Source organism: Macaca fascicularis, chromosome 7, assembly GCF_037993035.2.
Source record: "Macaca fascicularis isolate 582-1 chromosome 7, T2T-MFA8v1.1".
Taxonomy (NCBI): Eukaryota; Metazoa; Chordata; class Mammalia; order Primates; family Cercopithecidae; genus Macaca; species Macaca fascicularis.
Window position 1 is genome coordinate 90,642,773 of NC_088381.1, and position 24,898 is coordinate 90,667,670.

Sequence of the window (24,898 nt, forward strand, 5' to 3'; positions counted from 1 at the left end):
TATGGGGAAAATTATTTAACCTATTTGGATATGCTTCCTTGTTTACAAAGTAAAGATAATAAACTACTTTAGAGGATTGTTGTGAGGATTTGGTGACTTAATACACATAAAATGATTAGAACACCTAACCTACAACCAACCTTGCATAAATGTTAACAATGACCATTATGCCACCTCCTGTCACCTCACCTTTCAGAGTCTCTTTTCACTGTCCAAGTGTTGCTGCCTGATTTTCACTAAAGCCTTTCCATTACAGGGAAAAGAGGGACTGTGATATAATTCCATCCTTCCAGGTTTTTTTTTTTTTTTTTTTTTGAGACGGAGTCTCGCTCTGTCACCCAGGCTGGAGTGCAGTGGCCAGATCTCTGCTCACTGCAAGTTCTGCCTCCCAGGTTTATGCCATTCTCCTGCCTTAGCCTCCTGAGTAGCTGGGACTACAGGTGCCCGCCACCTCGCCTGGCTAGTTTTTTGTATTTTTTAGTAGAGACGGTGTTTCACCGTGTTAGCCAGGATGGTCTCGATCTCCTGACCTCATGATCTGCCCGTCTCGGCCTTCCAAAGTGCTGGGATTACAGGCTTGAGCCACCGCGCCCGGCCCCATCCTTCCAAGTTTTTACTCAATTCCCTTCATCATATGCTCCAGGACTAAAGGTTCACAGGTCAAGCCTCTGCTTCTACTGGTAACTCCTATCTGGGGGGTTGTTGGGAGTCTGAGGAAGCAGGCAGAATTCCTGTGTCAAGAGCACAGCAGTTTAAAGAACAGGGAAGAAATGTCACCACCTTAGAGAATATAGAAGCATAGACTGGAAGCCAAAAATCAGGTGAGAATCTTTTGTAGAACTGAGGACTGGTAGGGAAATTCTAACTATGCTGGGCAAAGGATCTGGGTCACAATGTCACCCCTACCCTGCCAGCCATCATGTGCAGGTAGATGTTGAGGGAAGTTTCTTTTACCTTAAGCTGGGTCCAGAGTCTGTTCACTGCCCACTTCTCTCCACTCTAACCACTACGTATGGAGGGATGAGTAACAAGAAGGCACTGAGTTACATACTGACACCAACTGTCACTCACTAGATGCCATCACCTTATATGGAGTAAGACTGGAAATTGTCTTAGATATTTCCTTATTTCCAACATTGTCTCTCTCCCAGCAAGAGGCTACATGAGGAACTAAGAATAAGAACTGAGGTGGAAGGATCCGGGTGTAGGAAGGTCAAAGTAGCTAGGGATGGAAACATAAGGAAACCAAGCAGAGGAAGGCAGGGAGGCAAGGCCTGTGGATATTTATAATAGTCTGAAGGAGCCAAGCCAGCCCTGAGAAGATCCAGTTCATGGCCTCAGGATGACTAACAAAAATGGTACCCACTGCACTTCTCAAGATGCATTAGAAGCCAAATCAATAACTGTAGGGGTGCTGGGTCATAGCCAGCAGCTTTTATCTAAAAATAGTGCACCCTCCTTCCCTTCCCCAGGTCCAGAAAGCAAACTAGGATCAGATGGGGGAAGGGATGGGGGTGGTAACCAGGAGAACAGCAACATCAGCTGAGATCTAGGCCTGGAAGAATCAGAAATGCTGTGATTTGAATGTGTGCCCCAAAAGTTCACATTGGAAATTTGACTCCCAATGCAACAGTGTTGAAGATGGGGCTTAATACGAGGTGACTGAGTCACAAGGACAGAGCCCTCATGAACGGATTCATGTTACTATCACAGAGCAGGTTATCACGAGACAGGGCTGTTACAAAGCAAGTTTGGCCCATGGTCCCTTTGTCTCATGTACTCGTTTCTACCTTGTGCCCTTCTGCCACGGGATGACCCTCACCAGATGCAGGAACCATGCTCTTGAAATTCCCAGCCTCCAGAACTGTGAGAAATACCCCCCCTTTTTTTTTTTTTTTTGAGATGGAATCTCGCTCTTTTGCCCAGGCTGGAGTTCAGTGGCGCAATCTCAGCTCACTACAACCTCCGCCTCCTAGGTTCAAGTGATTCTCCTGTCTCACCCTCCCGAGTAGCTGGGATTACAGGCGCCCACCACCAGGCCCGGCTAATTTTTGTATTTTTAGTAGAGACAGAGTTTCACCATGTTGGCCAGGCTGGTCTCGAACTCCTGACCTCGTGATCCGCCCACCTCGGCCTCCCAAAGTGTTGGGATTACAGGCGTGAGCCACTGCACCCAGCCTACACTTCTTTTCTTTGTAAATTACTCAGTCTGTGGTATTGTTATAGAAGCAGTGAACAGACTTGGGAGCTAGAGTCCCACTGGCCGTTTATGACTCAAGTAAGCTTCAAGTATTTAAGTGATTTTGTGTTAAAAGCAACCCCAGAGGCTAACATCACTGGCTTAGAAGTCTGAGAGCTGACAAATTAAAACCTAACAGCAATTATCCATATTTTTAGCATAAGAAAGTCTTAGCATTTTGTTGCCATAGAGATCAAAAAAGGAGCCCCACAGAGCCCTGCCCCTGAATTCAGGCCTTCTCCTTTCATTTGGTCCCTAAGCTGGGTGAGACAGCCCCTCCCACCTCCTTATTATTAAGGCAGTGGTAGGTGCACCTTCCCTTTCACAGAGGTATTTCTGGAATACTCGGGACCCTAGAATTCACTGGTCCCAGGCCTGTGTTATCCCAGGCAGAGCCATATGGAAAGCAAGGGTTGCAGTGACTGACAGAGGAACAATAGTAGACATCAGGTCAGGGGAACCTGCTGTTAAACAAGACCCAAACCCCTTTGGATACTGGACTGGGACTGCTACTACAAAGAGGGTCAAAGGTAGGTAGAAAGGCCAATAGAGTTAAGAATGCTCAGCTTAGCTCTGGTACTTAACTCTTCAAGATCACAACCCCCCCACTAGAAAAAAAAAAGTGTAGAATGTAGTACTGTCATAGTGCCATCTGCTGGAAAGATCAGATCTGTCATTAGGCACAGAAAAGGAGCCTGTTAAGTCTTTTTTTTTTTTTTTGAGACGGAGTCTCGCTCTGTCACCCAGGCTGGAGTGCAGTGGCCGGATCTCAGCTCACTGCAAGCTCCGCCTCCCAGGTTCACGCCATTCTCCTGCCTCAGCCTCCCAAGTAGCTGGGACTACAGGCGCCTGCCACCTCACGCGGCTAAGTTTTTGTATTTTTAGTAGAGACGGGGTTTCACTGTGTTAGCCAGGATGGTCTCGATCTCCTGACCTCGTGATCCGCCCGTCTCGGCCTCCCAAAGTGCTGGGATTACAGGCTTGAGCCACCGCGCCCGGCCGAGCCTGTTAAGTCTTAAGTCTGTCCCAGTGCTGCAACTTGGCTGTTTGGGTAATTCTGTCCAGTGGGTAGTTGGGATGGAGATAGTTAAGATGAAAATAGATGGAGAAGACAACCATAGGATCAAGAGTGTAATGCAGATACAGAATGGGAACCCCACCCAGGTGTGAGTTTTCACTTTTCTTTCTAAAGGTGGTTAAATAAATAAAAGAAACACAATGGTGTTACTAATGTTTTATATCCCTAGAAACATCATGAGTTGGGCTCATGAGAAGTTGTCAGAGAGATACATAACAAAGACCACACACAAATGGGCAACAGCCGCCACAAGGCGGCGGCTTGCCTTTTGTACAAAGTTTATATATATATATGTATATATATTTATGTACACAGACACAAGGGTATAAAATCCAGTGAGAAGGGCTCACACATGCCCAGGTAGGGGATGGGAGCAGCTTTAATTGGCAGGGTTGAGGCCACAGTAGAGGCACACAGGAAGTGGTAGAGAGTAGCAGCCTCCCTCCACCCTCCCACCCTGGGCCAAAGGGAGGAAATGGGAGGAAGGACAAGTATACATATGAAGATGGAAGATACTGGAAAGATACACTCCACCTTTTACTAAATTTCTGAAAGCCCCTAAATGCCTGGCAGAATGGATCACTCCCATGCCTCCTAGCAAGATGCTGAGCCTACAGTAGGTCTCACCTCAAGCTGCTTCAAGCTAAGGTCTGAGGCTGGCTTCTCAATGCACATGTCCATGCTATCTCCCAGGGCCCCTGTAGCAGAAAGAGCACCTTCAAGGTTCACCCACAAACTCAGTCCTCTTGATTCAGAGGTCCTAAGGTTCTCCTTGACAGACTAAAGGGTAAAGGTACAGGAAAAGGAGAGAGGCCAGTTCCTTCAGTTAATGCCCTATGGCCTTCCCAATAGGGGAGGAATTGAGGAATCACTAAGGTGTTGGAAAGGGCAAGAAGGTAATCTCAGAGACGATACACATGGAGAAACAGGTATTCAATGCAGGTGTGGATTCTGTTCTCTTCAACTGGGGGCTTTGCTCAGCAGAGTCCATTTCCAGTGGGGCCATGGGCAGGAGCTCTTCTTGGTATCTTAAGGGTGGCCCCAATTTCCTCAGAGACAATGTCCATGCCCTCAGGATGGCTTGGTCCACAAAATGGAGAAATGGGGCCATGGAAGAGTAGATGTGAAGTGGCAGGATCCAGAGGCACAAGGAGGCAGTATGCTGTGCCACTGATTTACCTGTGGAAAGAAGTAAATGGGAATTCAAAGGAAAAAGAGTAATCAAAGACTAGAATGAGCGAAGCCCTGAGACTCACATGGTCTGGGGGGTAAAGAGGCTGGACAGCTGGAAGCACTGGGAGGCAAGGTTCAGGGCTGGACTCAGAGCTAGAACAAAGAGAGGCCGAGTGAGTGAGCAAGCACAGCACACTCCTTCTTTCCAGACCCCCAAACCTTCCCTTCCTTTCCCATGTCCAAGACTACCAGTCAGAGCTGCTGGATTCAGGGCTCCCAAGGGAACTGCTCCATTCAGTTGCAAGGCAGCAGCATGGGCAGCAGCGGCAGCAGCAGCGGCAGCAGCAGCAGTGGTTGGCAGTTGGATTCCAGAGCCTAAAAGGAAAAGGCGGGATTAAGCCCCAATCCTTGATCTAAAATTCAACCCCCTATTCTTCACCTTGTGGAGATATTTTACCTTCTGCCAGTTTTGCCATGAGCTGCAAACGTCCACCTGCTGATCCTGGATCCAGCTCCTGGTCCCCATCAGGAAAAGTGATGTCTGTGCCACCATCCAGTCGCTCAGTCACATGGCCAACCCTCATAGGTCGACCAGCAAGCTCAAAGCCATTCAACTGTTCCAGGGCCCGCCGGGCACACTCAGAATCAGAGAACTATAAGAAACCCAGGCCATGTTAGCCACCTCCTTGCCAAAGACATGCTCTCAAAGCCCCAGTAACACTCCCTAGTCCTACTATCCCAGGAAAATTATATGCTCACTGAGGTACAAACTTTTCTTTCCCAGAAAATATGACCTATGCCCATCACCTCAAAATGGTTCTCTGAAAAGGACCTTTTCCAACGAACTCAATGGCAGTCACTTTTCAATCTTCCAGCTCCATTAAGAATCTAATAATGCAAAAGTTTATTATTGTAGGAAATCTAGTCTGACAAGTTATTTCACAAATGGGTATATCAAATGGAAGACAGGCTAAGAGCCAAGGCTCCTGAGCTTTTAATTCAGTTCTCTGTACTAGTAAGTTTTAGTTCTTTTTTTTTTTTTTTTTTTTTTTTTTGTTGAGACGGAGTCTTGCTCTGTCACCCAGGCTGGAGTGCTGTGGCTGGATCTCAGCTCACTGCAAGCTCCGCCTCCCGGGTTTACGCCGTTCTCCTGCCTCAGCCTCCCAAGTAGCTGGGACTACAGGCGCCCGCCACCTCGCCCGGCTAGTTTTTTGTATTTTTTTAGTAGAGACAGGGTTTCACTGTGTTCGCCAGGATGGTCTCGATCTCCTGACCTTGTGATCTGCCCATCTTGGCCTCCCAAAGTGCTGGGATTACAGGCTTGAGCCACCACGCCCGGCCTAGTTCTTTTTTTTTTTGAGATGGAGTCCCACTCTGTCACTGAGGCTAGAGTGCAGTGGTACCATGTCAGTTCACTGCAACTTCTGTCTCCTGGGTTCAAGCAATTCTCCTGCCTCAGCCTCCCGAGTAGCTGGAATTACAGGCTCCCACCATCACACCCAGCTAGTTTTTTTATTTTTGTTTTTTTAGTAGAGCTGGGGTTTCACCATGTTGGCCAGGCTGGTCTTGAACTCCTGACCTCAGGCAATTTACCCACCTTGGCCTCCCAAACTGCTGGGATTACAGGCATGAGCCACCGTGCCCGGCCAAGTTTTAGTTCTTAGTCAAGTACTAGGAATCTGGAACTCCTAATTCCAGGCTTAGGAGGGAACACACCCTAGTGCTGACAGGAAGGCAGCAAGCACACCCCAACATACACACCAGAGCTGTTGACTAAGTGACCTGCTGACCAGAAGGCCTTTACTCTCTAGTCCCTTTTATCAGCAGCACCCAGCAACACCCTGGTACAAAGAGGATTCCCAGTCTGCTGTTTGTGTAAGTGTCAAGGTTGTTGACCTAAAAGGCAACAACACAAGGGCAAAAATGCCCCACAGAAGCCTTTCCATATCTCAGTCACATAGAGAGCTAGAAAAGGTTACAAAAGTTACTTGCCACCACAGAATTGTCAACACCACAGCTAGCTTTGTTTAGCTAGCTAGCAGTATTACCTGCCTTAGGGCCTGGCATGTGGTACTGACAGTTCCTAGGCAGGTTTTACACATGGCTTGCCTTTACTGGGTATTTTTGAGGTGAGTAATTCCAATGATAGAATACAACCTATTGCCCTGTGCCCTGTGGGTAACTGTGGGGGTGTATGCTGCCTGGTTTAAGCCCAGAAAATACAAGCTTCTATCAGACTTTGTGGCTGGCAGCCAGTTCTCAGCCTGGAGTCACATGGGGCTGGAAGAACCAGTTACAGGAATTGCCAACAATTTTGTTGGAACGTTAGGAAAAGGTGAAACTTGCCCATAATTAGGTGGCCTCACTATTCTCTCCATAGTGCTACGTTAATAACTGATCCTTCTCAGTGCAGAAATTGCTTCAAATGGGGTAGCACCAGAGGGAAGCATAATTATGAGAAACATCAGCTCTATAAAGCATGTCTTTAAAAGCCCATACCTAACTTCCCTCATACCCCCAACCTTTTAGCTGCAGCCTGGTTACTATTACCCAAAGAGCCAAGCTGCAGCACCAGGGAAGCTGGCTGAACTCCTGGACACCCCCATACCAGGGCCACTGACAGAATGTAGGAGCAAAGCCAAGATCTCAAGCAATGCACTCATCTCAAGGGGTAGAAGGCTAGTCCAAGCTTCGGGCACCAGGGTTTACGGGTCATTTAGACAGGTCCTAAAGGAGGAGGATGAAGCTAAGCTGCAAAATCAGACAAGTGGACAAACACAAAGTAAAATAAAAAAATTAAAAGACTAGAGACTCACCGTGATGAAACCATAACCTTTAGAGCGGCCTGTATCTGAGTCCTTCATCAGGACAATATTATCAATCTGTAGTAGAATAGTGGAAATTATTAGTAAATTTTTGACTAGTCCCTATCTTCAATCTTTCCTACCCAGATTTTTTTTTTTTTTTTTTTTTTTTTTAAAGACAGAGTCTTACTCTGTTGCCCAGGCTGGAATGCAGTGGTGCAATCACTAATTTTTGTATTTTTAGCAGAGATGGGGTCTCACCACGTTGGCCAGGCTGGTCTTGAACTCCTGGGCTCAAATGATCCACCAGCCTCAGCTTCCCAAAGTTCTGGGATTACAGGAGTGAGCCACGATGATCCGCCAATACTTCTAGCTTTCTACCCAACAAATTACGTATCTTTTTATTATTTTTTTTTCGGCGATAGGGTCTCACTCTGCTGCCCAAAATGGAGGGTAGTGGCACAATCATGACTTACCGTAGCCTTGATCTCCTAGGTTCAAGCAATCTTCCCGCCTTAGCCTCCCAAGTAGCTGGGACTACAGGCATAGGCCACCACACCCAGCTAATTTTTTATTTTTTGTAAAGACGAGGTTTTGCTAGGTTGCCCAGGCTGCTCTCAAATTCTCAGGCTCAAGTGATCCTCCTGCCTCAGCCTCCCAAAGTGTTGGGATTATAGACTGAGCAACAGTGCCTGGCCCAAATCTTCTTTTAAAAAGAAACAGTAGGGTGCAGTGGCTCACTCCTGTAATCCTAGCACTTTGGAAAGCTGAGCTGGGCAGGCAACATGGCAAAACCCCGTCTCCACAAAAAATACAAAAATTAGCAGGGTGTGGTGGTGCACGCCTACAGGAGGCTGAGGTGGGTGGGTCACTTGAGCCTGCGAGGTCGAGGCTGTAGTGAGCCTTGAAAAAAAAAAAAAAAGGCCACCTTTTACCAAAATATTTCTACTTTTTTTTTTTTTTTCCCCAAGACAAGATCTCTGTCACCCAGGCTGGAGTGCAGTGGCATGGTCTTAGTTCACTGCAGCCTCAACCTCCCTGGGCTCAGGTGATCCTCCCTCCTCAGCCTCCCAACTAGCTGAGACTACAGGCACGTGCCAACATGCCCAGCTAATTTTTGTATTTCTTGTAGAGAGAGGGTTTTGCCATGTTGCCCAGGCTGCTCTCAAGCTCCTGGGTTCAAGCAATCCACCTGCCTTGGCCTTCCAAAGTGTTGCAATTACAGGTATGAGCCACTGCACCCCGTTTCTTAATTAGTAATCTTAATCTTACCTATTAATCTTCCCTAATCTGGCCTATTATTTGATTTCATTGTGTCTAACTTATTTGTCTACCAAGCACATGAATACAGATGGAGCCAAACTTTCACAGCGAGACTCATACGCCCGTTATGATGTATGCAGCAGGTTAATCATGGCCAGGCAGAACACAGAAGTACACTCAAACACTCACCCTCCCCACTTCTTCCAGTTCCCTTCAGAGGTTTCTCTCACTTCTACTCACTTTACCAAAGGGCTCAAAGATGCCCCGGAGCATGTCTTCAGTGATATTGAAGTGCAGGGAACCCACATAGAGGCGCATTGGTCCACCACTGCCCTTTTGCAGGTTGTTGGCCATGGCTGCCAGTCGGTTTTTCTCTGCCTGGGGAAGGAGGAAATGATGGGTCATGTCCCACGCTCCCTCTCCCCTTAAAATCTTATGTCTGTTTCTCAGCCTGCTCACCTGTGAAGCCTGTACAATGATAGGCACTCCCAGCAACCGCTGCCCAGTCAGCCCAATGGCCAGTGGCACAGACTGGATTTCACAGAATTCCACATAGGCAATGCCCTTAGAACGACGTGAGTTCCGATCTGAGATGATACGTACATCACGAACCTATCCAGGACACAAAAGAAATCCTGAATTGGGCATAAAGGGAGATAGAAGCTAAGCTACTCAGAAGAAAACTAAGGTGGGAGGGTTACCTTGCCTACAGCAGAGAAAAAGTCCTCCAGATCTCGAGGCCGAATGCGGGCAGCTAACTGCATACAGAAAACCGTGCGGGCATCACGCTCCTCAGGACTCAGATTATCAACTGGCTCCCTAAAGAGTGAAATGTATTGAGACCAGCCCTTTGAATACCTGGTCATTGTTCTCCAGCTAACCCTCAAGTACTACGCATTCCTGTTATTTGGCTCAAATAACCTTTTACTCATACCTCACAATCCCTAAAAAACTGTTATCAACTCACCTGACTGGGCTCTTCTCTCTGAAATGAGGACTCTTACTGTGTCCATATCTATAACTGAAGAATAGAGAAAAACAAAAGGTGAAACCTTATTCTCATTGGTCCAATGCTGGGTCTTCCATGGTGAGAAAACCAGATTCCAGTATTTCATCTCATTTTATTTTTATTTTTTATTTATTTATTTTTGAGACGGAGTCTCGCTCTGTCACCCAGGCTGGAGTGCAGTGGCCGGATCTCAGCTCACTGCAAGCTCCACCTCCCGGGTTTACGCCATTCTCCTGCCTCAGCCTCCCGAGTAGCTGGGACTACAGGCGCCCGCCACCTTGCCCGGCTAATTTTTTGAATTTTTTAGTAGAGACGGGGTTTCACCGTGTTAGCCAGGATGGTCTCGATCTGCTGACCTCGTGATCTGCCCGTCTCGGCCTCCCAAAGTGCTGGGATTACAGGCTTGAGCCACCGCGCCTGGCCATATTTTTATTTTTTTTAAGACAGTGTTTCCGCTGTCACCCAGGCTGGACTGCAGTGGCGCCATCTTGGGTCACTGCAACCTCTGCCTCCCAGGCTCAAGCTATCCTCCCACCTCAGCCTCCTTGTGTAGCTAAGATTACAGACACACATGACCACATCTAGCTAATTTTTGCATTTTTCGTAGAGGCAGGGTTTCGCCATGTTGCCCTGGCTGGTCTCAAACTCCTGGGGCCAAGTGATCTTCTGGCCTCAGCCTCCCAAAGTGCTGGGATTACAGGCATGAGCCACCATGCCCAACAGTGAATTTTGAATACCGACCCTTTATGTGCCTAAGTATCCTGCCAATCGCATTGTGTTATAATAAGCACCCTCAAGCAGGGTTCATAGTGCATTTGTTGTTTTATCCATGTTATTATACCAAGGTGAATCTTATTAGCAAAAAGTGATACCCAGCGGCAAGTGGAGGACTCCTGTAGCTCACACGATCCTGTCGACGGTCCCGACTTCGCAACTCACTACTATGTCGACGATCCCAGCTACGGCTACGGTGACGACGCTGCCGATCTCGACTTCGGCTCCGACTGTTTCTCCGTCTATACCGATCCTGATCTCGACTACGACTACAGATGGAAACAACTATAGTCAGGCCCACATCATGTTTAGGCCAACAACCAAGTGCATATACAACAGTGGTCCCATACGATTATAATGGTGCTGAAAAGTTCCTATAACCTAGAGATGTTACAGCCGCTGTCATGTCGTAACGTATTACTTATGTTTGCGGTGATGCTGGTGTAAACCAAACTACTATCTATTGCACTCCCAGTTGTATAAAAGTACAGCACATCCGATTATGTACAAAGTGGATCTCATGAAAATAGAAAGTAGACTAGTGTTTACTAGAGGCCTGGAAGGATGGAGGGATAGGAGGTGTGGGTGGAATGAACAGAAGTAGATTAATGGGTACAAATATATCATTAATTAGAAAAAATAAGACCCAGGGCTGGGCGCGGTGGCTCATGCCTGTAATCCTAGAACTTTGCGAGGCCAAGGTGGGCAGATCACCTGAGGTCGAGAGTTCAAGACCAGCTTGACCGACATGGAGAAACCCCGTCTCTACTAAAAATACAAAATTAGGCCGGGTGTGGTGGCTCACGCCTGTAATCCCAGCACTATGGGAAAACGAGGCGGGTGGATCACTTGAGGTCAGGAGTTCCAGACCAGTCTGGCCAACATGGTGAAACTCCATCTCTACCAGAAATACAAAATTAGCCAGGCATGGTGGCACGTGACTGTAATCCCAGCTACTTGGGAGGCTGAAGCAGGAGAACTGCTTAAACCTGCGAGATGGAGGTTGCAGTGAGCCGACATCGTGCCACTGCACTCCATCCTGGGCAACAGAGTAAGACTCTGTCTCTTAAAAAAAAAAAAAAAGACATTAAACATTAGCCAGGCATGGTGGCACATGCCTGTAATCCCAGCTACTCAGCAGGCTACGGCAGGAGAATCACTTAAACCCGGGAGGCGGAGGCTACGGTGAGCCAAGATCGCACCACTGCACTCCAGCCTGAGCAACAAGAGCAAAACTCCGTCTTAAAAAAAAAAAAAAAAAAGGAAAAAGAAAAAACAAGACCCAGTGTTCAACAGATCAGTAGGGTTATTACTACAATGTACAACAATCTATTATACATTTCAAAATAGCTAGTAGAGAATAATTTGAACGTTTCCTAGCATAATGAAAAGATAAATATTTAAGTCAAGGATATCTCAAGTACACTGATTTGATCTTTACAAATTATATGTATTAACTTTCACACATATCAGAAACTACACACATCTATTATGCATTAAAATTGTTTAAAAATAAAACAATTATGTACAGTATATACTACATGATAAAAAATAAAGATGTTACTGATTCGTGTATTTACTACACTTATCATCATCATTCTAGAATATATTACTTCTACTTATAAAAAAATGTTAACTATAGAACAGAGGCGGGTCCTTCAGGAGGTGTTCCTAAAGAAAGCATTGTTATAGCAGAGTACAACTCTATGTGTATTAATGCCCTTGAAGACCTTCCAGTGGGACAAGATGCAGAGGTGAAACACCCTCTGCAGGCCTAGGTTCATGTGTCTTTGTGTCGTAGTTTTCAACAATAACAATAATGTTTAAAAAGTAAAAGACAAAAAAAAGTTAAAAGTAGAAAAAAGCTTATAGAATAAGGACATAAAGAAAATTTGCCGAGTTGTACAATGTGTTTGTGTTTTAAGCCAAATGTTTTATTAATTTTTTTTTTTTTTTTTTTTTTTTTTGAGACAGGTCCTCAATCTGTTGCCCAGGCTAGAGTTTAGTGTTACAATCTCGGCTCACTGCAACCTCAAACTCCTGGGCTCAAGCAATCCTCCAGCCTTAGCCTGCCAAGTAGCTGGGAGTACAAATATATACCACCACAGCTGGGTAATTTTTTAATTGTTTGTAGAGATAGGATTTTGCTATGTTGCCCAGGCTGGTTTGGAACTCCTGGCCTCAAGTGGTCCTCCCCGCCTTGGCTTCCAAAGTGCTAGGATTAAAGATATGAGCCACTGTGCCTGGCCCAGAATTACTGACCTGCGCTTTCTATCCCTGCTTTTACTATGGCTCCGACTCCTCTTCTTCCTGTGAAAGAGAGTACATTCTTTTTTTTTTTTTTTAAATTTTGAGAAAGAGTCTCGCTCTGTCGTGCAGTGGTGCAATCTCGGCTCACTGCAACCTCTGCCTTCCAGGTTTGAGCGATCCTCCTGCCTTAGCCTCCTGAGTAGCTGGGATTACAGGCATGTACCATCACGCCCAGCTAATTTTTTATATTTTTAGTAGAGACAAGGTTTCGCTATGTTGGCCAGGCTCATCTTGAACTCCTGGCCTCAAGTGATCCACCGCCTCAGCCTTCCAAAGTGCTGGGATTACATGCGTGAGCACCACGCCAGGTCAGGAGTGTAAATTCTTAAAGAGAAGGTTTCGTTATTGGTGCCAAAGAAAAGGAATTACAGTAAGGCCAGAATGAAACAGAAAGCATGGAAAGGCCAAAGCCCCGAAGATGATCCAGCAGTAGTTCACAGCAACTGCACAACCAACTTACAGCCCTGAAAGCTGTCAGGCATCTAAAGAGGCCATTTTCCCCCTAATGCCAAGCAAAACCTGGTGTTTCCAAATCAGGGGTCCTCTTGAATTTTTTGTTTGTTTGAGACAGAGTCTCACTCTGTTTCTCAGGCTGGAGTGCAATGGTGCAATCTCGGCTCTCTACAACCTCCGCCTCCTAGGTTCAAACAATTCTCCTACCTCAGCCTCCTGAGTAGCCGGGATTACAGGCGCCTGCCACCACGCCCAGCTAATTTTTGTATTTTTAGTAGAGACGGGGTTTCACCATGTCGGTCAATCTGGTCTCGAACTCCTGACCTCAGGTGATCCACCCACCTTGGCCTCCCAAAGTGCTGGGATTACAGGTGTGAGCCACCACGCCTGGCCCCTCTTGCTATTTTATTCAAATGAAGTATATTGATGCTAGGACTAATCCACAAATCTACACTGGAAAGTGAAGACTAGGTAAATAAATCAAGTCACCATTATTCTCATGACCTAAGTGGAGCCATTACTAAAAGTCAGCACTCTTAACAGAAACGATCTCCCTATTCTGGTTATTTTTCCAACGGACAAAACTGTTTCCCTTCCCCAAGGTGCCAACCCATTTCTTCCTCCCACACTCACTTGCTTGTCTCCCCGATGGTGCTGCTTCCACTGGTCCCACTGTTGCCACTGTTGCTGGTGCTGCTGGTGGTATTGCTAGGATAATCCTTTTTAACTTCTTTCCTTTGTTGCTCATCCTGAGGCATTCACCAGGAAAATGTCACAAGGTATAAGGTGGCAGACACACAGATTCCAATGGGCAAAGGGAACAAAGGTGGACAAGGAAGAAATCGAAGCACTTGATTAGCCAGATTTTGAGCACCCTTATTTCCTAACAAAGGGAGTAAGAGAGGAATCAAGAAACTACCTAAAAGGAAGAGATCAGCATGACAGATTTTGATGTCAAACTTTGGTTACCCCCAACATCTGCTCCACTGACATTTCCCAGAGAGTTACAAATTGGTGCTAGGCTGGGTGCGGTGGCACCTATCTGTAATCCCAGCACTTTGGGAGGCCAAGGCAGGCGGATCACCTGAGGTCAGGAGTTCCAGACCAGCCTGACCAACATGGAGAAACCCCATCTCTATTAAAAATACAAAATTAGGCCAGGCGCAGTGGCTCATGCCTGTAATCCCAGCACTTTGGGAGGCTGAGGTGGGTGGATCACGAGGTCAGCAGATCAAGACCATCCTGGCTAACACAGTGAAACCCCATCTCTACTAGAAATACAAAAAATTAGCCGGGCGTGGTGGCGGGCGCCTGTAGTCCCAGCTACTCAGGAGGCTGAGGCAGGAGAATGGCGTGAACCCGGGAGGCGGAGCTTGCAGTGAGCCGAGATCGCGCCACTCACTCCAGCCTGGGTGACAGAGCAAGACTCCGTCTCAAAAAAAAAAAAAAAAAAAAAAAAAAAAAAAAAAACAAAATTAGTCAGGCATGATGGCAATGCCTGTAATCCCAGCTACTTGGGAGGCTGAGGCAGGAGAATCGCTTGAACCCGGGAGGCCGAGGTTGTGGTAAGCTGAGAACGCGCCACTGCACTCCAGCCTGGGCAACGAGTGAAACTCCGTCTCCAAAAAAAAAAAAAGAAAAGGAAAGAAAAAAAGAAAGGTGGGGGAGGGAGAAGGAGGGAGGGATGGCAGGAGAGGGCAGAGGGAGGGAAAAGCAAGCAAGCAAGCAAGCAAGAAAATTGGTGTTAAGTGGGCCAGGTGCAGTGGCTCACTCCTGTAATCCCAGCACTTTGGGAGGCCACGGCAGGCAGATCCCTTGAGCCCAGGAGTTCGAGACCAGCCCAGGCAACACAGCAAGACTGTCTCTATAAAAAGTATATTAAAAAAGAAACTGGGACAGGCGCAGTGGCTCACACCTGTAATCCCAGCACTTTGGAAGACCAAGGTGGGTGGATCATGAGGTCAGGAGATCGAGACCATTCTGGCCAACATGGTGAAACCCCAACTCTACTAAAAATACAAAAATTAGCGGGGCATGGTGGCTTTTGCCTATAATCCTAGCTAGTTGGGAGGTTGAGGCATGAGAATCGCTTGAACCCAGAAGGTGGAGGTTGCAGTGAGCCAAGATCACACCACTGCACTCCAGCCTGGCGACAGAGCAAGACTCTGTCTCAAAAGAAAAAAAAAGAAAAAAAGAAATTGGTGCTAGGTCTGAGGTACAGTGACTTTCTACTGTGTCACTTCGAGTTTTGAGCAAAGCACAGATACCATCACCACATTATGTGCCCACCCCGGTTTCTGGTCCTCTCTAAAAGTATGGCTCTTAACCACAGTCTCCAGCAAAGCTTACTAAGACTATGCCTTTTATGATTAGTTATTGTACATAATAAATAAGCAGGGAAAGAGGATTTATAAAATGCTGAAAGTTGAAAGTTGCCGGGCGCGGTGGCTCAAGCCTGTAATCCCAGCACTTTGGGAGGCCGAGACGGGCGGATCACGAGGTCAGGAGATCGAGACCATCCTGGCTAATATGGTGAAACCCCGTCTCCACTAAAAAATACAAAAAACTAGCCGGGCGAGGTGGCGGGTGCCTGTAGTCCCAGCTACTCGGGAGGCTGAGGCAGGAGAATGGCGGGAACCCGGGAGGCGGAGCTTGCAGTGAGCTGAGATCTGGCCACTGCACTCCAGCCTGGGCGACAGAGCGAGACTCCGTCTCAACAAAAAAAAAAAAGAAAGTTGAAAGTCATGATCGACAACTACTCTTTCTTATTAACCCAATTCCAGGAGTGAGGTGGAAAATATTACCTCTTCTTTTTTATAGGGAGCTTCCAGCATGGCCTCAATCACTATATCAAAGTCATCAGATGCCATCCTGTCAGATCTGGGGAGAGGATATTAATATGTAAGAACCTGTTTTATATTTTTCCTCCCTTTCCAGCACCACACATTTCTTTCCCCCTCCAAGAAGAAGACTTCAGGATATACAGATTTCAGTTCTGTTTCTTGAACTGCAGAGAAACCTTACCAGCTGTCACTTACTCTTAGATTTATTTTTACATCCTATAGATCTGAACTAGTTCTGCTTTGTGGCTTGGAATAGTCAAAGATAGGCCAGGTGCGGTGGCTCACACCTGTAATCCCAGCACTTTGGGAGGCCAAGGCGGGCAAATCACCTGAGGTCAGGAGTTTGAGACCAGCCTGGCCAACATGGCGAAAACCTGTCTCTATCAAAAATATAAAAATTAGCTGGGTGTGGTGGCACATGCCTATAATCCCAGCTACTCAGGAGGCTGACGCAGGAGAATCACTTGAACCCAAAAGGTGGAGGTTGCAGTGAGCCAAGATCGTGCCACTGTACTCCAGCCTGGGCAGCAGTGTATGACCGTGTCTCAAAAACAAAACAAACAAAAACACAAAAATAATACAAAAAAAAAAAAAGTCAAGGATATAGAGGGAAACAACACCTAGGAAGAAACAAAATACCGATCCTGTTCTATGAAGAGAAAATGATGGTAGTCAAAACTACTGTTCACTACAAAATGGACATTTGGTCTCCACTCTACTGTTCAAAATTCTGAACAAATACCTGGTTTAAACTTAAATAATAAAAATAGGCCTGGCTGCTACAGATGTGAGAAAAATACAAAAAGAAAAAATAATAAAAAAATATAGGCACATTATTTCCAATAAAAAGGTAAAGAGGCAAGACTAAAAATTAGAAGCAAGTCAAAGCAACATCAAAATGCAGATTTGCCCTAAGGTCTTCCTCTCTGCATACCCCGAACACCAATAATTAGGGCCTTATCCCTAAGCATTTTCTATCTAATATCAACTATAGCTTAGGTAACTCAGAAATATGATTAAGACAGGCTCGACCAATCCCATTTTGAAAACTTTCTCTGGTAGGCAAGGTAAAATGTGCCTCCCCGAAGCTCTCACATCTAGAAACTGCCTTTCCCCAGGCTGTCTACCATCAGTTTGTCAAATAAGAAAAACAGAAAATACCAAAGAAAACCAATAGGATAAATTATTCAAATGTTATTGGTCTGGAATTATCAACCCACACATGGATGAATCTCAAAATAATTACACGGAGTGACAGAAACCAACCCCCCACAAGCCCCCCCCAAAAGTGCACAATGAACAATTCCATTTATATAAAATTCTAAAAAATGCAAACTAGGTCAGGCGCGGTGGCTCACACCTGTAATCCCAGCACTTTGGGAGACCGAGGCGGGCAGATCACGAGGTCAAGAGATCGAGACCATCTTGGCCAACATGGTGAAACCCCGTCTCTACTAAAAATACAAAAATTAGCTGGGCATGGTGGCGTGCACCTGTAGACCCAGCTACTCAGGAGGCTGAGGCAGGAGTATCGCTTGAACCCGGGAGGCAGAGGTTGCAGTTAGCCGAGATCATGCCACTGCACTCCAGCCTGGAGACAAAGCGAGACTCAGTCTCCAAAATAAAAAGCAAACTAATCACTGTATCAACTATATCAAAAAAAGCAGAAAGCAGAACAAGGGTTGCCTAGGGATAGGAGTGAGGGGAAGGACTAGGAGAAAAGGATTTTAAAAGGGCACAAGAAAAACTTTGGGGCCAGGAGTTGTGGCTCACACCTGTAATCCCAGCTACTACTGTGGGAGGCCAAGACACGTGGATCATCTGAGTTCAGGAGTCCAAGACCAACCTGACCAATATGGTGAAACCTCATCTTTACTAAAAATACAAAAATTAAGGCTGGGTGCGGTCATGAGGAGTTTGAGAGCAGCTGGCCAATATGGTTAAACCCCATCTCTACTAAAAATACAAAAAATTAGCCAGGCGTGGTGGCACACACCTGTAGTCCCAGCTACTTGGGAGGCTGAAGCATAAGAACTGCTTGAACTCCGAAGGTGGAGGTTGCAATGAGCCAAGAATGCACCACTGTGCTCCAGCCTGGGTGACAGAACGAGATTCTATCTCAAAAAAAAAAAAAAAAAAAAAATACAAAACTTAGCCAAGCGTGGTAGCACATGCCTGTAATCCCAGCTACCTGGGAGGCTAAGAAAGGAGAATTGCTTGAACCCAGGAAGCGGAAGTTGCAGCCGAGATCGCACCATTGCAATTCAGACTGGGTGACAGACCATGACTCTGTCTCTAAAAAAAAAAAAAAAAAAAAAAAAAAAAAAAAAAAAAATTGCCAGGCATGGAGGCTCACACTTATAATCCCAGCACTCTGGGAGGCCAAGGCAGGCGCATCATGAGGTCAAGAGATCAACACCACCCTGGCCAACGTGGTAAAACCCTGTCTCTACTAAAAATACAAAAATTAGCTGGGTGTGGTGGCACGCACCTGTAGTCCCAGCTACTGGGGAGGCTGAGGCAGGGGAATCGCTTGAACCCAGGAGACAGAGGTTGCAGTGAGCCAAGATGGTGCCACTGCGCTCCAGCCTGGCGACAGAGCGAGACTCCATCTCAAAAACAAAAACAAAAACAAAAACAAATTAGCCAGGTGTGGTGGCAAGCGCCTGTAATCCCAGCTACTCAGGAGGCTGAAGCATAAGAACTGCTTGAACCCAGAGAGCACAGGTTGCAGTGAGCCAAGATCATGCCATTGTACTCCAGCCTGGATGACAAGCGAGACTGTCTCAAAAAAACAAACAAACAAATCTTTGGGAGTGACGGTTTCATGGGTGTTTAACATATCAAAACGTATGAAAGTGTACACTTTAATGTATACAGTTTAATTGTGTGCCCATTAAATGTACATCATGCTTTTAAAAAAAAAACCAAAACCTGAGGAATTTGTATGCAAGGAGACTATCATAATCAGACCTTTTCATAACTGTAAGAACTTTGTTGGCCAGGCGTGGTGGCTCACCCTGTAATCCCAGTACTTTGGGAGGCCAAGGCGGGTGGATCACCTGAGGTCAGGAGTTCAATACCAGCCTGACCGATATGGTGAAACCCCATCCCTATTAAAGATACAAAAATTAGCCGGGCATGGTGGCAGGCACCTGTAGTCCCAGCTACTCAAGAGGCTAAAACAGGAGAATCGCTTGAACCTGGGAGGCGGAGGTTGCAGTGAGCTGAGATCACACCACTGCACTCCAGCCTGGGCTGACAGAGTAAGACTCCATCTCAAAGAAAAAAAAAAGAACTTCGTCCTTTTTAAAGCAGCTAATACACTATGCAACACTGCTGCCCTGGCTGCCCTAAGAGTCCAAATCCTATTTTGACAACTTAGTAAGTATAATCATTACAACTATGATTCTATGATTTACAGTACCTACAACTGCTAGACACTGTGTTAAGCATGTTATGGAGAGATAAGATACTTAAGAAAAAAATTACTTGGAGTCAAATTTAAGGCTTAATATGGAAATCAAACCCAAATCAAATCAGTATACATAAAAACCAGTGAACTCAATTTCTTTTTTTTTTGAGATGGAGTTTTGCTCTTCTTGCCCAGGCTGGAGTACAATGGCACAATCTCGGCTCACTGCAACCTCTGCCTCCCAGGTTCAAGCAACTCTCTTGCCTCAGCCTCCCGAGTAGCTGGGATTACAAGCATGTGCCACCATGTCCAGCTAATTTTGTATTTTTAGTAGAGACCAGGTTTCTCCGTGTTGGTCAGGCTGGTCTCGAACTCTCGACCTCAGGTGATCCGACCACCTTGCCCTCCCAAAGTGCTGGAATTACAGGCATGAGCCCCATGCTCGGCCTTTTTTTTTTTTTTTTTTTTTTGAGAGGGAGTCTCACTCTGTTGCCCAGGCTGGAGTGCAGTGGCATGATCTCAGCTCACTGCAACCTCTGCCTCCCAGGTTCAAGCGATTCTCCTGTCTCAGCCTCCCAAGTAGCTGGGATTACAGGTATGTGCCACCACGTCCGGCTAATTTTGTATTTTTAGTAGAGTCCAGATTCTCCATGTTGGCCGGGCTGGTCTGGAACTCCAGAGCTCAGGTGATCCGCCCACCTCAAGCGTCCGAATTACGGGCGGGCGTGAGTCAACGTGTCCGGGTTTTTTTTTTTTTTTGAGAGGGAGTCTCACTCTGTTGCCCATACTGGAGTGCAATGGCACGATCTCGGCTCACACCAACCTCTGCCTCCCAGGTTCAAGCGATTCTCCTGCCTCAGGCTCCTGAGTAGCTGGGATTACAGGTGCCTGCCACTATGCACCCACTAACTTTTTTATTTTTAGTAGAGACGGAGTTTCACCATGTTGGCCAGGCTGGTCTCAAACTCCAGACCTCAGGTGATCTGCCTGTCTCAGCCTCCCAGTGCTGGGATTACAGGCGTGAGCCACTGTGCCCAGCCTTCTACTTTTTGTAATAACACTTTATATTTATTTAGTAATCAAAGGTAACAAATGCTGCAGACAGGTAATATATGATTCATACCCAAATTTTTTAAGACTAAAGTTTTTTGAACTGCTAAAAGTCATACATAGCTCAAGGGCTGGGCAGAGGGGGTGGCTCGCGCAATCTCTGCACTTTGGGAGGCTAAGGCTGGAGAATGGCTTGAGGCCAGGTCAAAATCAGCCTCGGCAACACAGTGAGGTCCCATTTTTACAAAAAATATAAAAATTAGCTCGGCACGGTGGTGCGTGCCTGTAGTCCCAACTACTCGAGAGCCTGAAATGGAAGGATTGCTTGAACCCAGGAAGTTGAGGCTGCAGTGAACTGTGATCATGCCACTGCAATCCAACCTATGCAGCAGATTGAGATTCTGTCTCAATCTCCAAAACAGAAAAGGTCACACAGCTCAAATGGAGGAACTAATTTTTTTTTTTTGAGACAGGGTTTCACTCTGTTGCCCAAGCTGGAGTGTAGTGTTGCCATCTCAGCTCACCGTAACCTCTGCCTCTCTAGCTCAAGCAGTCCTCTAACCTCAGCCTCCCAAGTTGCTGGGACCACAGGTGGGCACTACCATACCAGGCTAACTTTTCATATTTTGGGGGATTTTTTGGGTAGAGACATGGTCTCACTATGTTGCCCAGGCTGGTCTCAAACTCCTGGACTCAAGAGATCCACCCACCTTAGCCTCCCAAAATGCTGGGATTACATCTGGCCAGAGGAGCTAATTCCTGATCACAAAGGTTTTCTGACTTCAAATCTAATGTTATATTATATCACGTTACTTCTCATATGGTTTGTAATTAACTTCAAAGGAAAAAAAAAAAAGACACCATGGAGTATACCAAGGTATCTACTTTTAAATATATACTCACTGAACATGAATGTTCTTCTGATAGGTTTTTCAAAATAATCAGTCCCATTAGCTAAACCTCATTGTGAGTCTCCTATATCTGAGGCATGTACAGTGTATGCTTAAATGTATTAGGCTAATATACACTACCTTGTTCACTATGGGAAAATGGTTCTAAAAAGAAAAGTTTGTTTTTTTTTTTTAAAACAGAGTTTCACTCTTGTTGCCCAGGCTGGAGTGCAATGGCGCAATCTCGGCTCACTGCAACCTCTACCTCCCAGGTTCAAGCAATTCTCCTGTCCCAGCCTCCTGAGTAGCTGGGATTACAGGCATGCACCACCACACCCCGCTAATGTATTTTTAGTAGAGACGGGGTTTCTCCATGTTGGTCAGGCTGGTCTCGAACTCCTGACCTCAGGTTATCCACCTGCCTCGGCCTCCCAGAGTGCTGGGATTACAGGCATGAGCCACCGAGCCCGACTTAAAAAGAAAAGTTTTTGATACTCAAGCTGTTTCAGTCATTTTGGTTGCCAAGTCTACACAAATTTTCTGTTATAAACTATTTTTTACAATCTGCCTTTTCCCCTCCAAATGAAATGCTTGATTTCAAGAACTGCTCATTGTTGAGTGCTAATGCAGCGTAAGGAACAACTTAACACACACACTAAAACTTTCACTTAAGTTTACAAGCCTCTACAAATAAACCTCTATGTAAAAAGTTTTCACTCAGAAACAAATACATCTATTTAAGCAGACATATACAACACAATATTTTGAAACTTGCAATCTTACTGGGTTTAGTGTCTTTCTAGAAGTCCTAAAAGCAATAAGGTAGCAAACACTATGCATTTCCAGGCTGGCAGTTTTTTCCTTTTTTTTTTTTTTTTTTTTTTGTATTTTTAGTAGAGATGGGGTTTCACCGTGTTAGCCAGGATGGTCTCAATCTCCTGACCTCGTGATCCGCCCGTCTCGGCCTCCCAAAGTGCTGGGATTACAGGCATGAGCCACCGCGCCCGGCCCAGGCTGGTAGTTTTCAAACTCTCTCTTCATGTCCCAACTTATGGGTCAAGGTCCACTCAATCTCATCCACATACAGAGTATCGTGTTTTCTTCCATCCTGCTCCAAAAACAGCATTAGAGACCCACAATCACATCAGTTCCTAGACCTCGTCACAGCACAAGCCAGCAGGTAGACCCCACTGCTAAAGGAGCAGAGAGAACCACTGTCAGACCAATTCGGGAAGAATTCACGAAAAGCTGGAACCCCAAGGGTGACGGCAGCGCCATCTCTTGGGTCTGATCACTGAGCTGAGCACAAACACCTACAAACTGAAGGCAGTTTAATAAAAAAGAGGAACAATGAGACAAAAACTACTTGAAGGACTGCCCACCCCATGTTGTGTAGCTTTAAAAAATGGTCCTATAAAACGGGCGCGGTGGCTCACGCCTGTAATTTCAGCACTTTGGAAGGCCGAGGCGGGCGGATCACCTGAGGTCAGGAGTTCGAGGTCAGCCTGGCTAACATGGCGAAACCCCATCTCTATTAAAAATACAAAAATTAGCCGGGCATTGTGGCGGGCGCCTGTAATCCCATCTACTCGGGAGGCTGAGGCAGGGGAATCGCTTGAACCCGGGAGACAGAGGCTGCAGTGAGCCGAGATCGCCCCATTCCACACTCCAGCCTGGGTGACAGAGCGAGACTCCGCCTCAAAAAAAAAAAAAAAAAGCTCCTATAGGCAACCAACTGGCACAATCTCTGCGAGAGCCAGTGTCCCAGAGCTCAATCTTCATATGTGGCCTCATCATACGCCTACTGGAATGAGTGCTTGAAAAAGTTAAACGGGAAAAGCCCATAAAGCTCAACATAGTGAACATGAATCTTCGACAGACTAGAGATTGAGGAAGAAAGCTCAATTCCCTTCTCTCTCTCTGAATAGTGGTGCGAGTGGCTGAAACTGATGATGTGTGTCCTCTCAGGCCGCAGAGGGTCGATGCTCCCTTTCCAGTGTGGGCGACCCTAAGTGTCACGGCTGCAGGGACCCAGAAAAAAAAATCACAGAATTCTAGAAACCGCATCTTTATCGGTGCAGGATACAGCCACGAGGGTGCCCACCTCTAAAGTCGTGCCAGTGGGCTACATTTAAGTAGCTAACACTTCCAGGTCAAAACAAAGGTTTTTTTTAACGTTAAAAGTTCCCCTGAATCTCTTCGTGACGCTATTTTCTGCCCGTGACGTCAGGGGGAGGCGCCGTGCAGCAACGTCACGCATGGTGACGTCTGGTGGGGACCAGGTTTTGGGGTTTCTCACCAGTTCCGGTTCCCCGCAGGGGGGTCCCGGTTCTCTCCGTTCCTTTGGGTATGTTGTGGGGAGTGAAGCTCGGATATTTCCTAGAGTCTAGGCAAGAAAAGCAGCAATGCAGGTCCCGCTGCTCCTCTTCCCGCAAAATGGCGACACCTCCGCCGTCTTCCAGAACCTTCCCCAATCTGCGCATGCGCTAAGACACCCCAGCGTTGGCAGTAACCTCGCTGGTTTCGCGGCAACCGTCCAAAGTACGGGTTCTCATTGGCTAACGTCCTAAGTATGGGTGGAGCAAACTCAACTGCGTCTTAGCAACCAACGAGTTCCCATTGATTGGCTAACCTCAGAGACTCCAGAAAATGGAAGCGTCCTTTGGTATCCGCCCATCATTCTCTCATTGGTTAAATGACTTGCGGAGGGCGGGGAAAACGGGACGGAGAACGGGAGTGAAGGAGCCACCGACCCCACTCCCGGTGCTCGAGTTGACTAGACCAGTGCGATGGGCGGAGCCAACGAGGCACAATTTACATCCTTGGCCGTCCCTACTCGGATTTGCCGAAGGAGTCACGTCAGTCGTTACGGTTAAGCTTTGTAGAGAACAGCGGCGTTTGTTTCAAGTCCGGAGATGCTGAACTCCAAATCCCCGTTCTGAGCCGGCTACTTAAACAACCCTCCCGACCACCTCTCCTGACCTCGCTGCTTGGGACCTGGGAAAAGCAGATCTTGCCACAGACTTGTCTTGGTCCACACTCTGCCCTATCGTCATGGCCTGCTCCCACAGATCATAACTTCCGTTCAAATCAGTGCCCCCACATTTCCCACTGCAAGGGTAAATTTGAAAGTTTCTCAGGTGACTCCTTGGATGTAGCAGTACTGAGTCCTCTAACGGGAAAGAAGGAACTGATGTCCACCCTCACTTTCCAAGGGCCTCCAGGAGCCCCTAGACACTTCTGTGGTCTACTGTAGCTACCAAAAATGTAGCTGGTTATAACATGGGGAGAGCCAGAGTCGGAGGCTGACTTCCAATTCTGACTTGGATACTAATATCACATCATTGCACCCATTTCAAATTCCCCCTCTGTAAAATGGAAAATTGGACTAGATGACCTCTTAGGGACTTCAAACTGTACACCTGTGGTTTTATTCAAAAAAATAGGTAGCTTCTTGCTGGAGATTCCTGGATGGATTCCAGCCTTCCCAAGAGGTAACAAAGGAGAGGTAACCAGTTGCCAGTGCAGTAGCTCAAGAATACAGGAAGAGAAACTGGCTTCACTCACTATTCCATCTTTTCCCAAGGTGGCAAACTC

At 46.6% G+C, this 24,898-nt stretch overlaps 1 protein-coding gene across 14 annotated transcripts; it reads right to left on the minus strand.

Annotated features, from left to right (window-relative positions):
* Positions 1–3,648: 3,648 nt before the first annotated feature.
* On the minus strand, positions 3,649–23,778 carry RBM23 (RNA binding motif protein 23). Of its 14 annotated transcripts, none has more exons than XR_012415555.1 (15): positions 23,601–23,778; positions 15,908–15,983; positions 13,737–13,852; positions 12,603–12,650; positions 10,439–10,609; positions 9,525–9,578; positions 9,259–9,376; positions 9,017–9,169; positions 8,798–8,935; positions 7,307–7,372; positions 5,298–5,378; positions 4,948–5,143; positions 4,740–4,865; positions 4,574–4,643; positions 3,649–4,496 (listed from the first exon to the last, which is right to left on the minus strand). XR_012415555.1 is itself a non-coding variant. In XM_045396154.3 (15 exons), exons 3-15 carry the CDS (start codon positions 15,971–15,973, stop codon positions 4,493–4,495), a joined length of 1,326 nt encoding a protein of 441 aa, XP_045252089.2. In that variant the 5' UTR covers positions 15,974–15,983; positions 22,085–22,409; positions 23,601–23,778; the 3' UTR covers positions 3,649–4,492. The 14 variants fall into 14 exon arrangements, 12 of the variants coding, with proteins under 12 accessions (XP_045252089.2, XP_005560880.3, XP_073853058.1 ...); XM_045396154.3 differs by lacking the exon at positions 5,298–5,378 and adding an exon at positions 22,085–22,409; XR_012415556.1 differs by lacking the exon at positions 5,298–5,378 and having other exon boundaries at positions 9,017–9,192.
* Positions 23,779–24,898: the final 1,120 nt, after the last annotated feature.

Coding starts and splice junctions, on each gene's coding strand:
- RBM23 (XM_005560823.5), bottom strand. CDS start 15,973: ATGGCATCTGATGACTTTGATATAGTGATTGAGGCCATGCTGGAAGCT. Junction 7,373..8,797: donor TCTTTGAGCCCTTTGGTAAA/GTGAGTAGAAGT, acceptor ATTCTACTACAG/ATTGATAATATTGTCCTGAT. Junction 5,144..7,306: donor AAGGTTATGGTTTCATCACG/GTGAGTCTCTAG, acceptor GGTTTCTTATAG/TTCTCTGATTCTGAGTGTGC.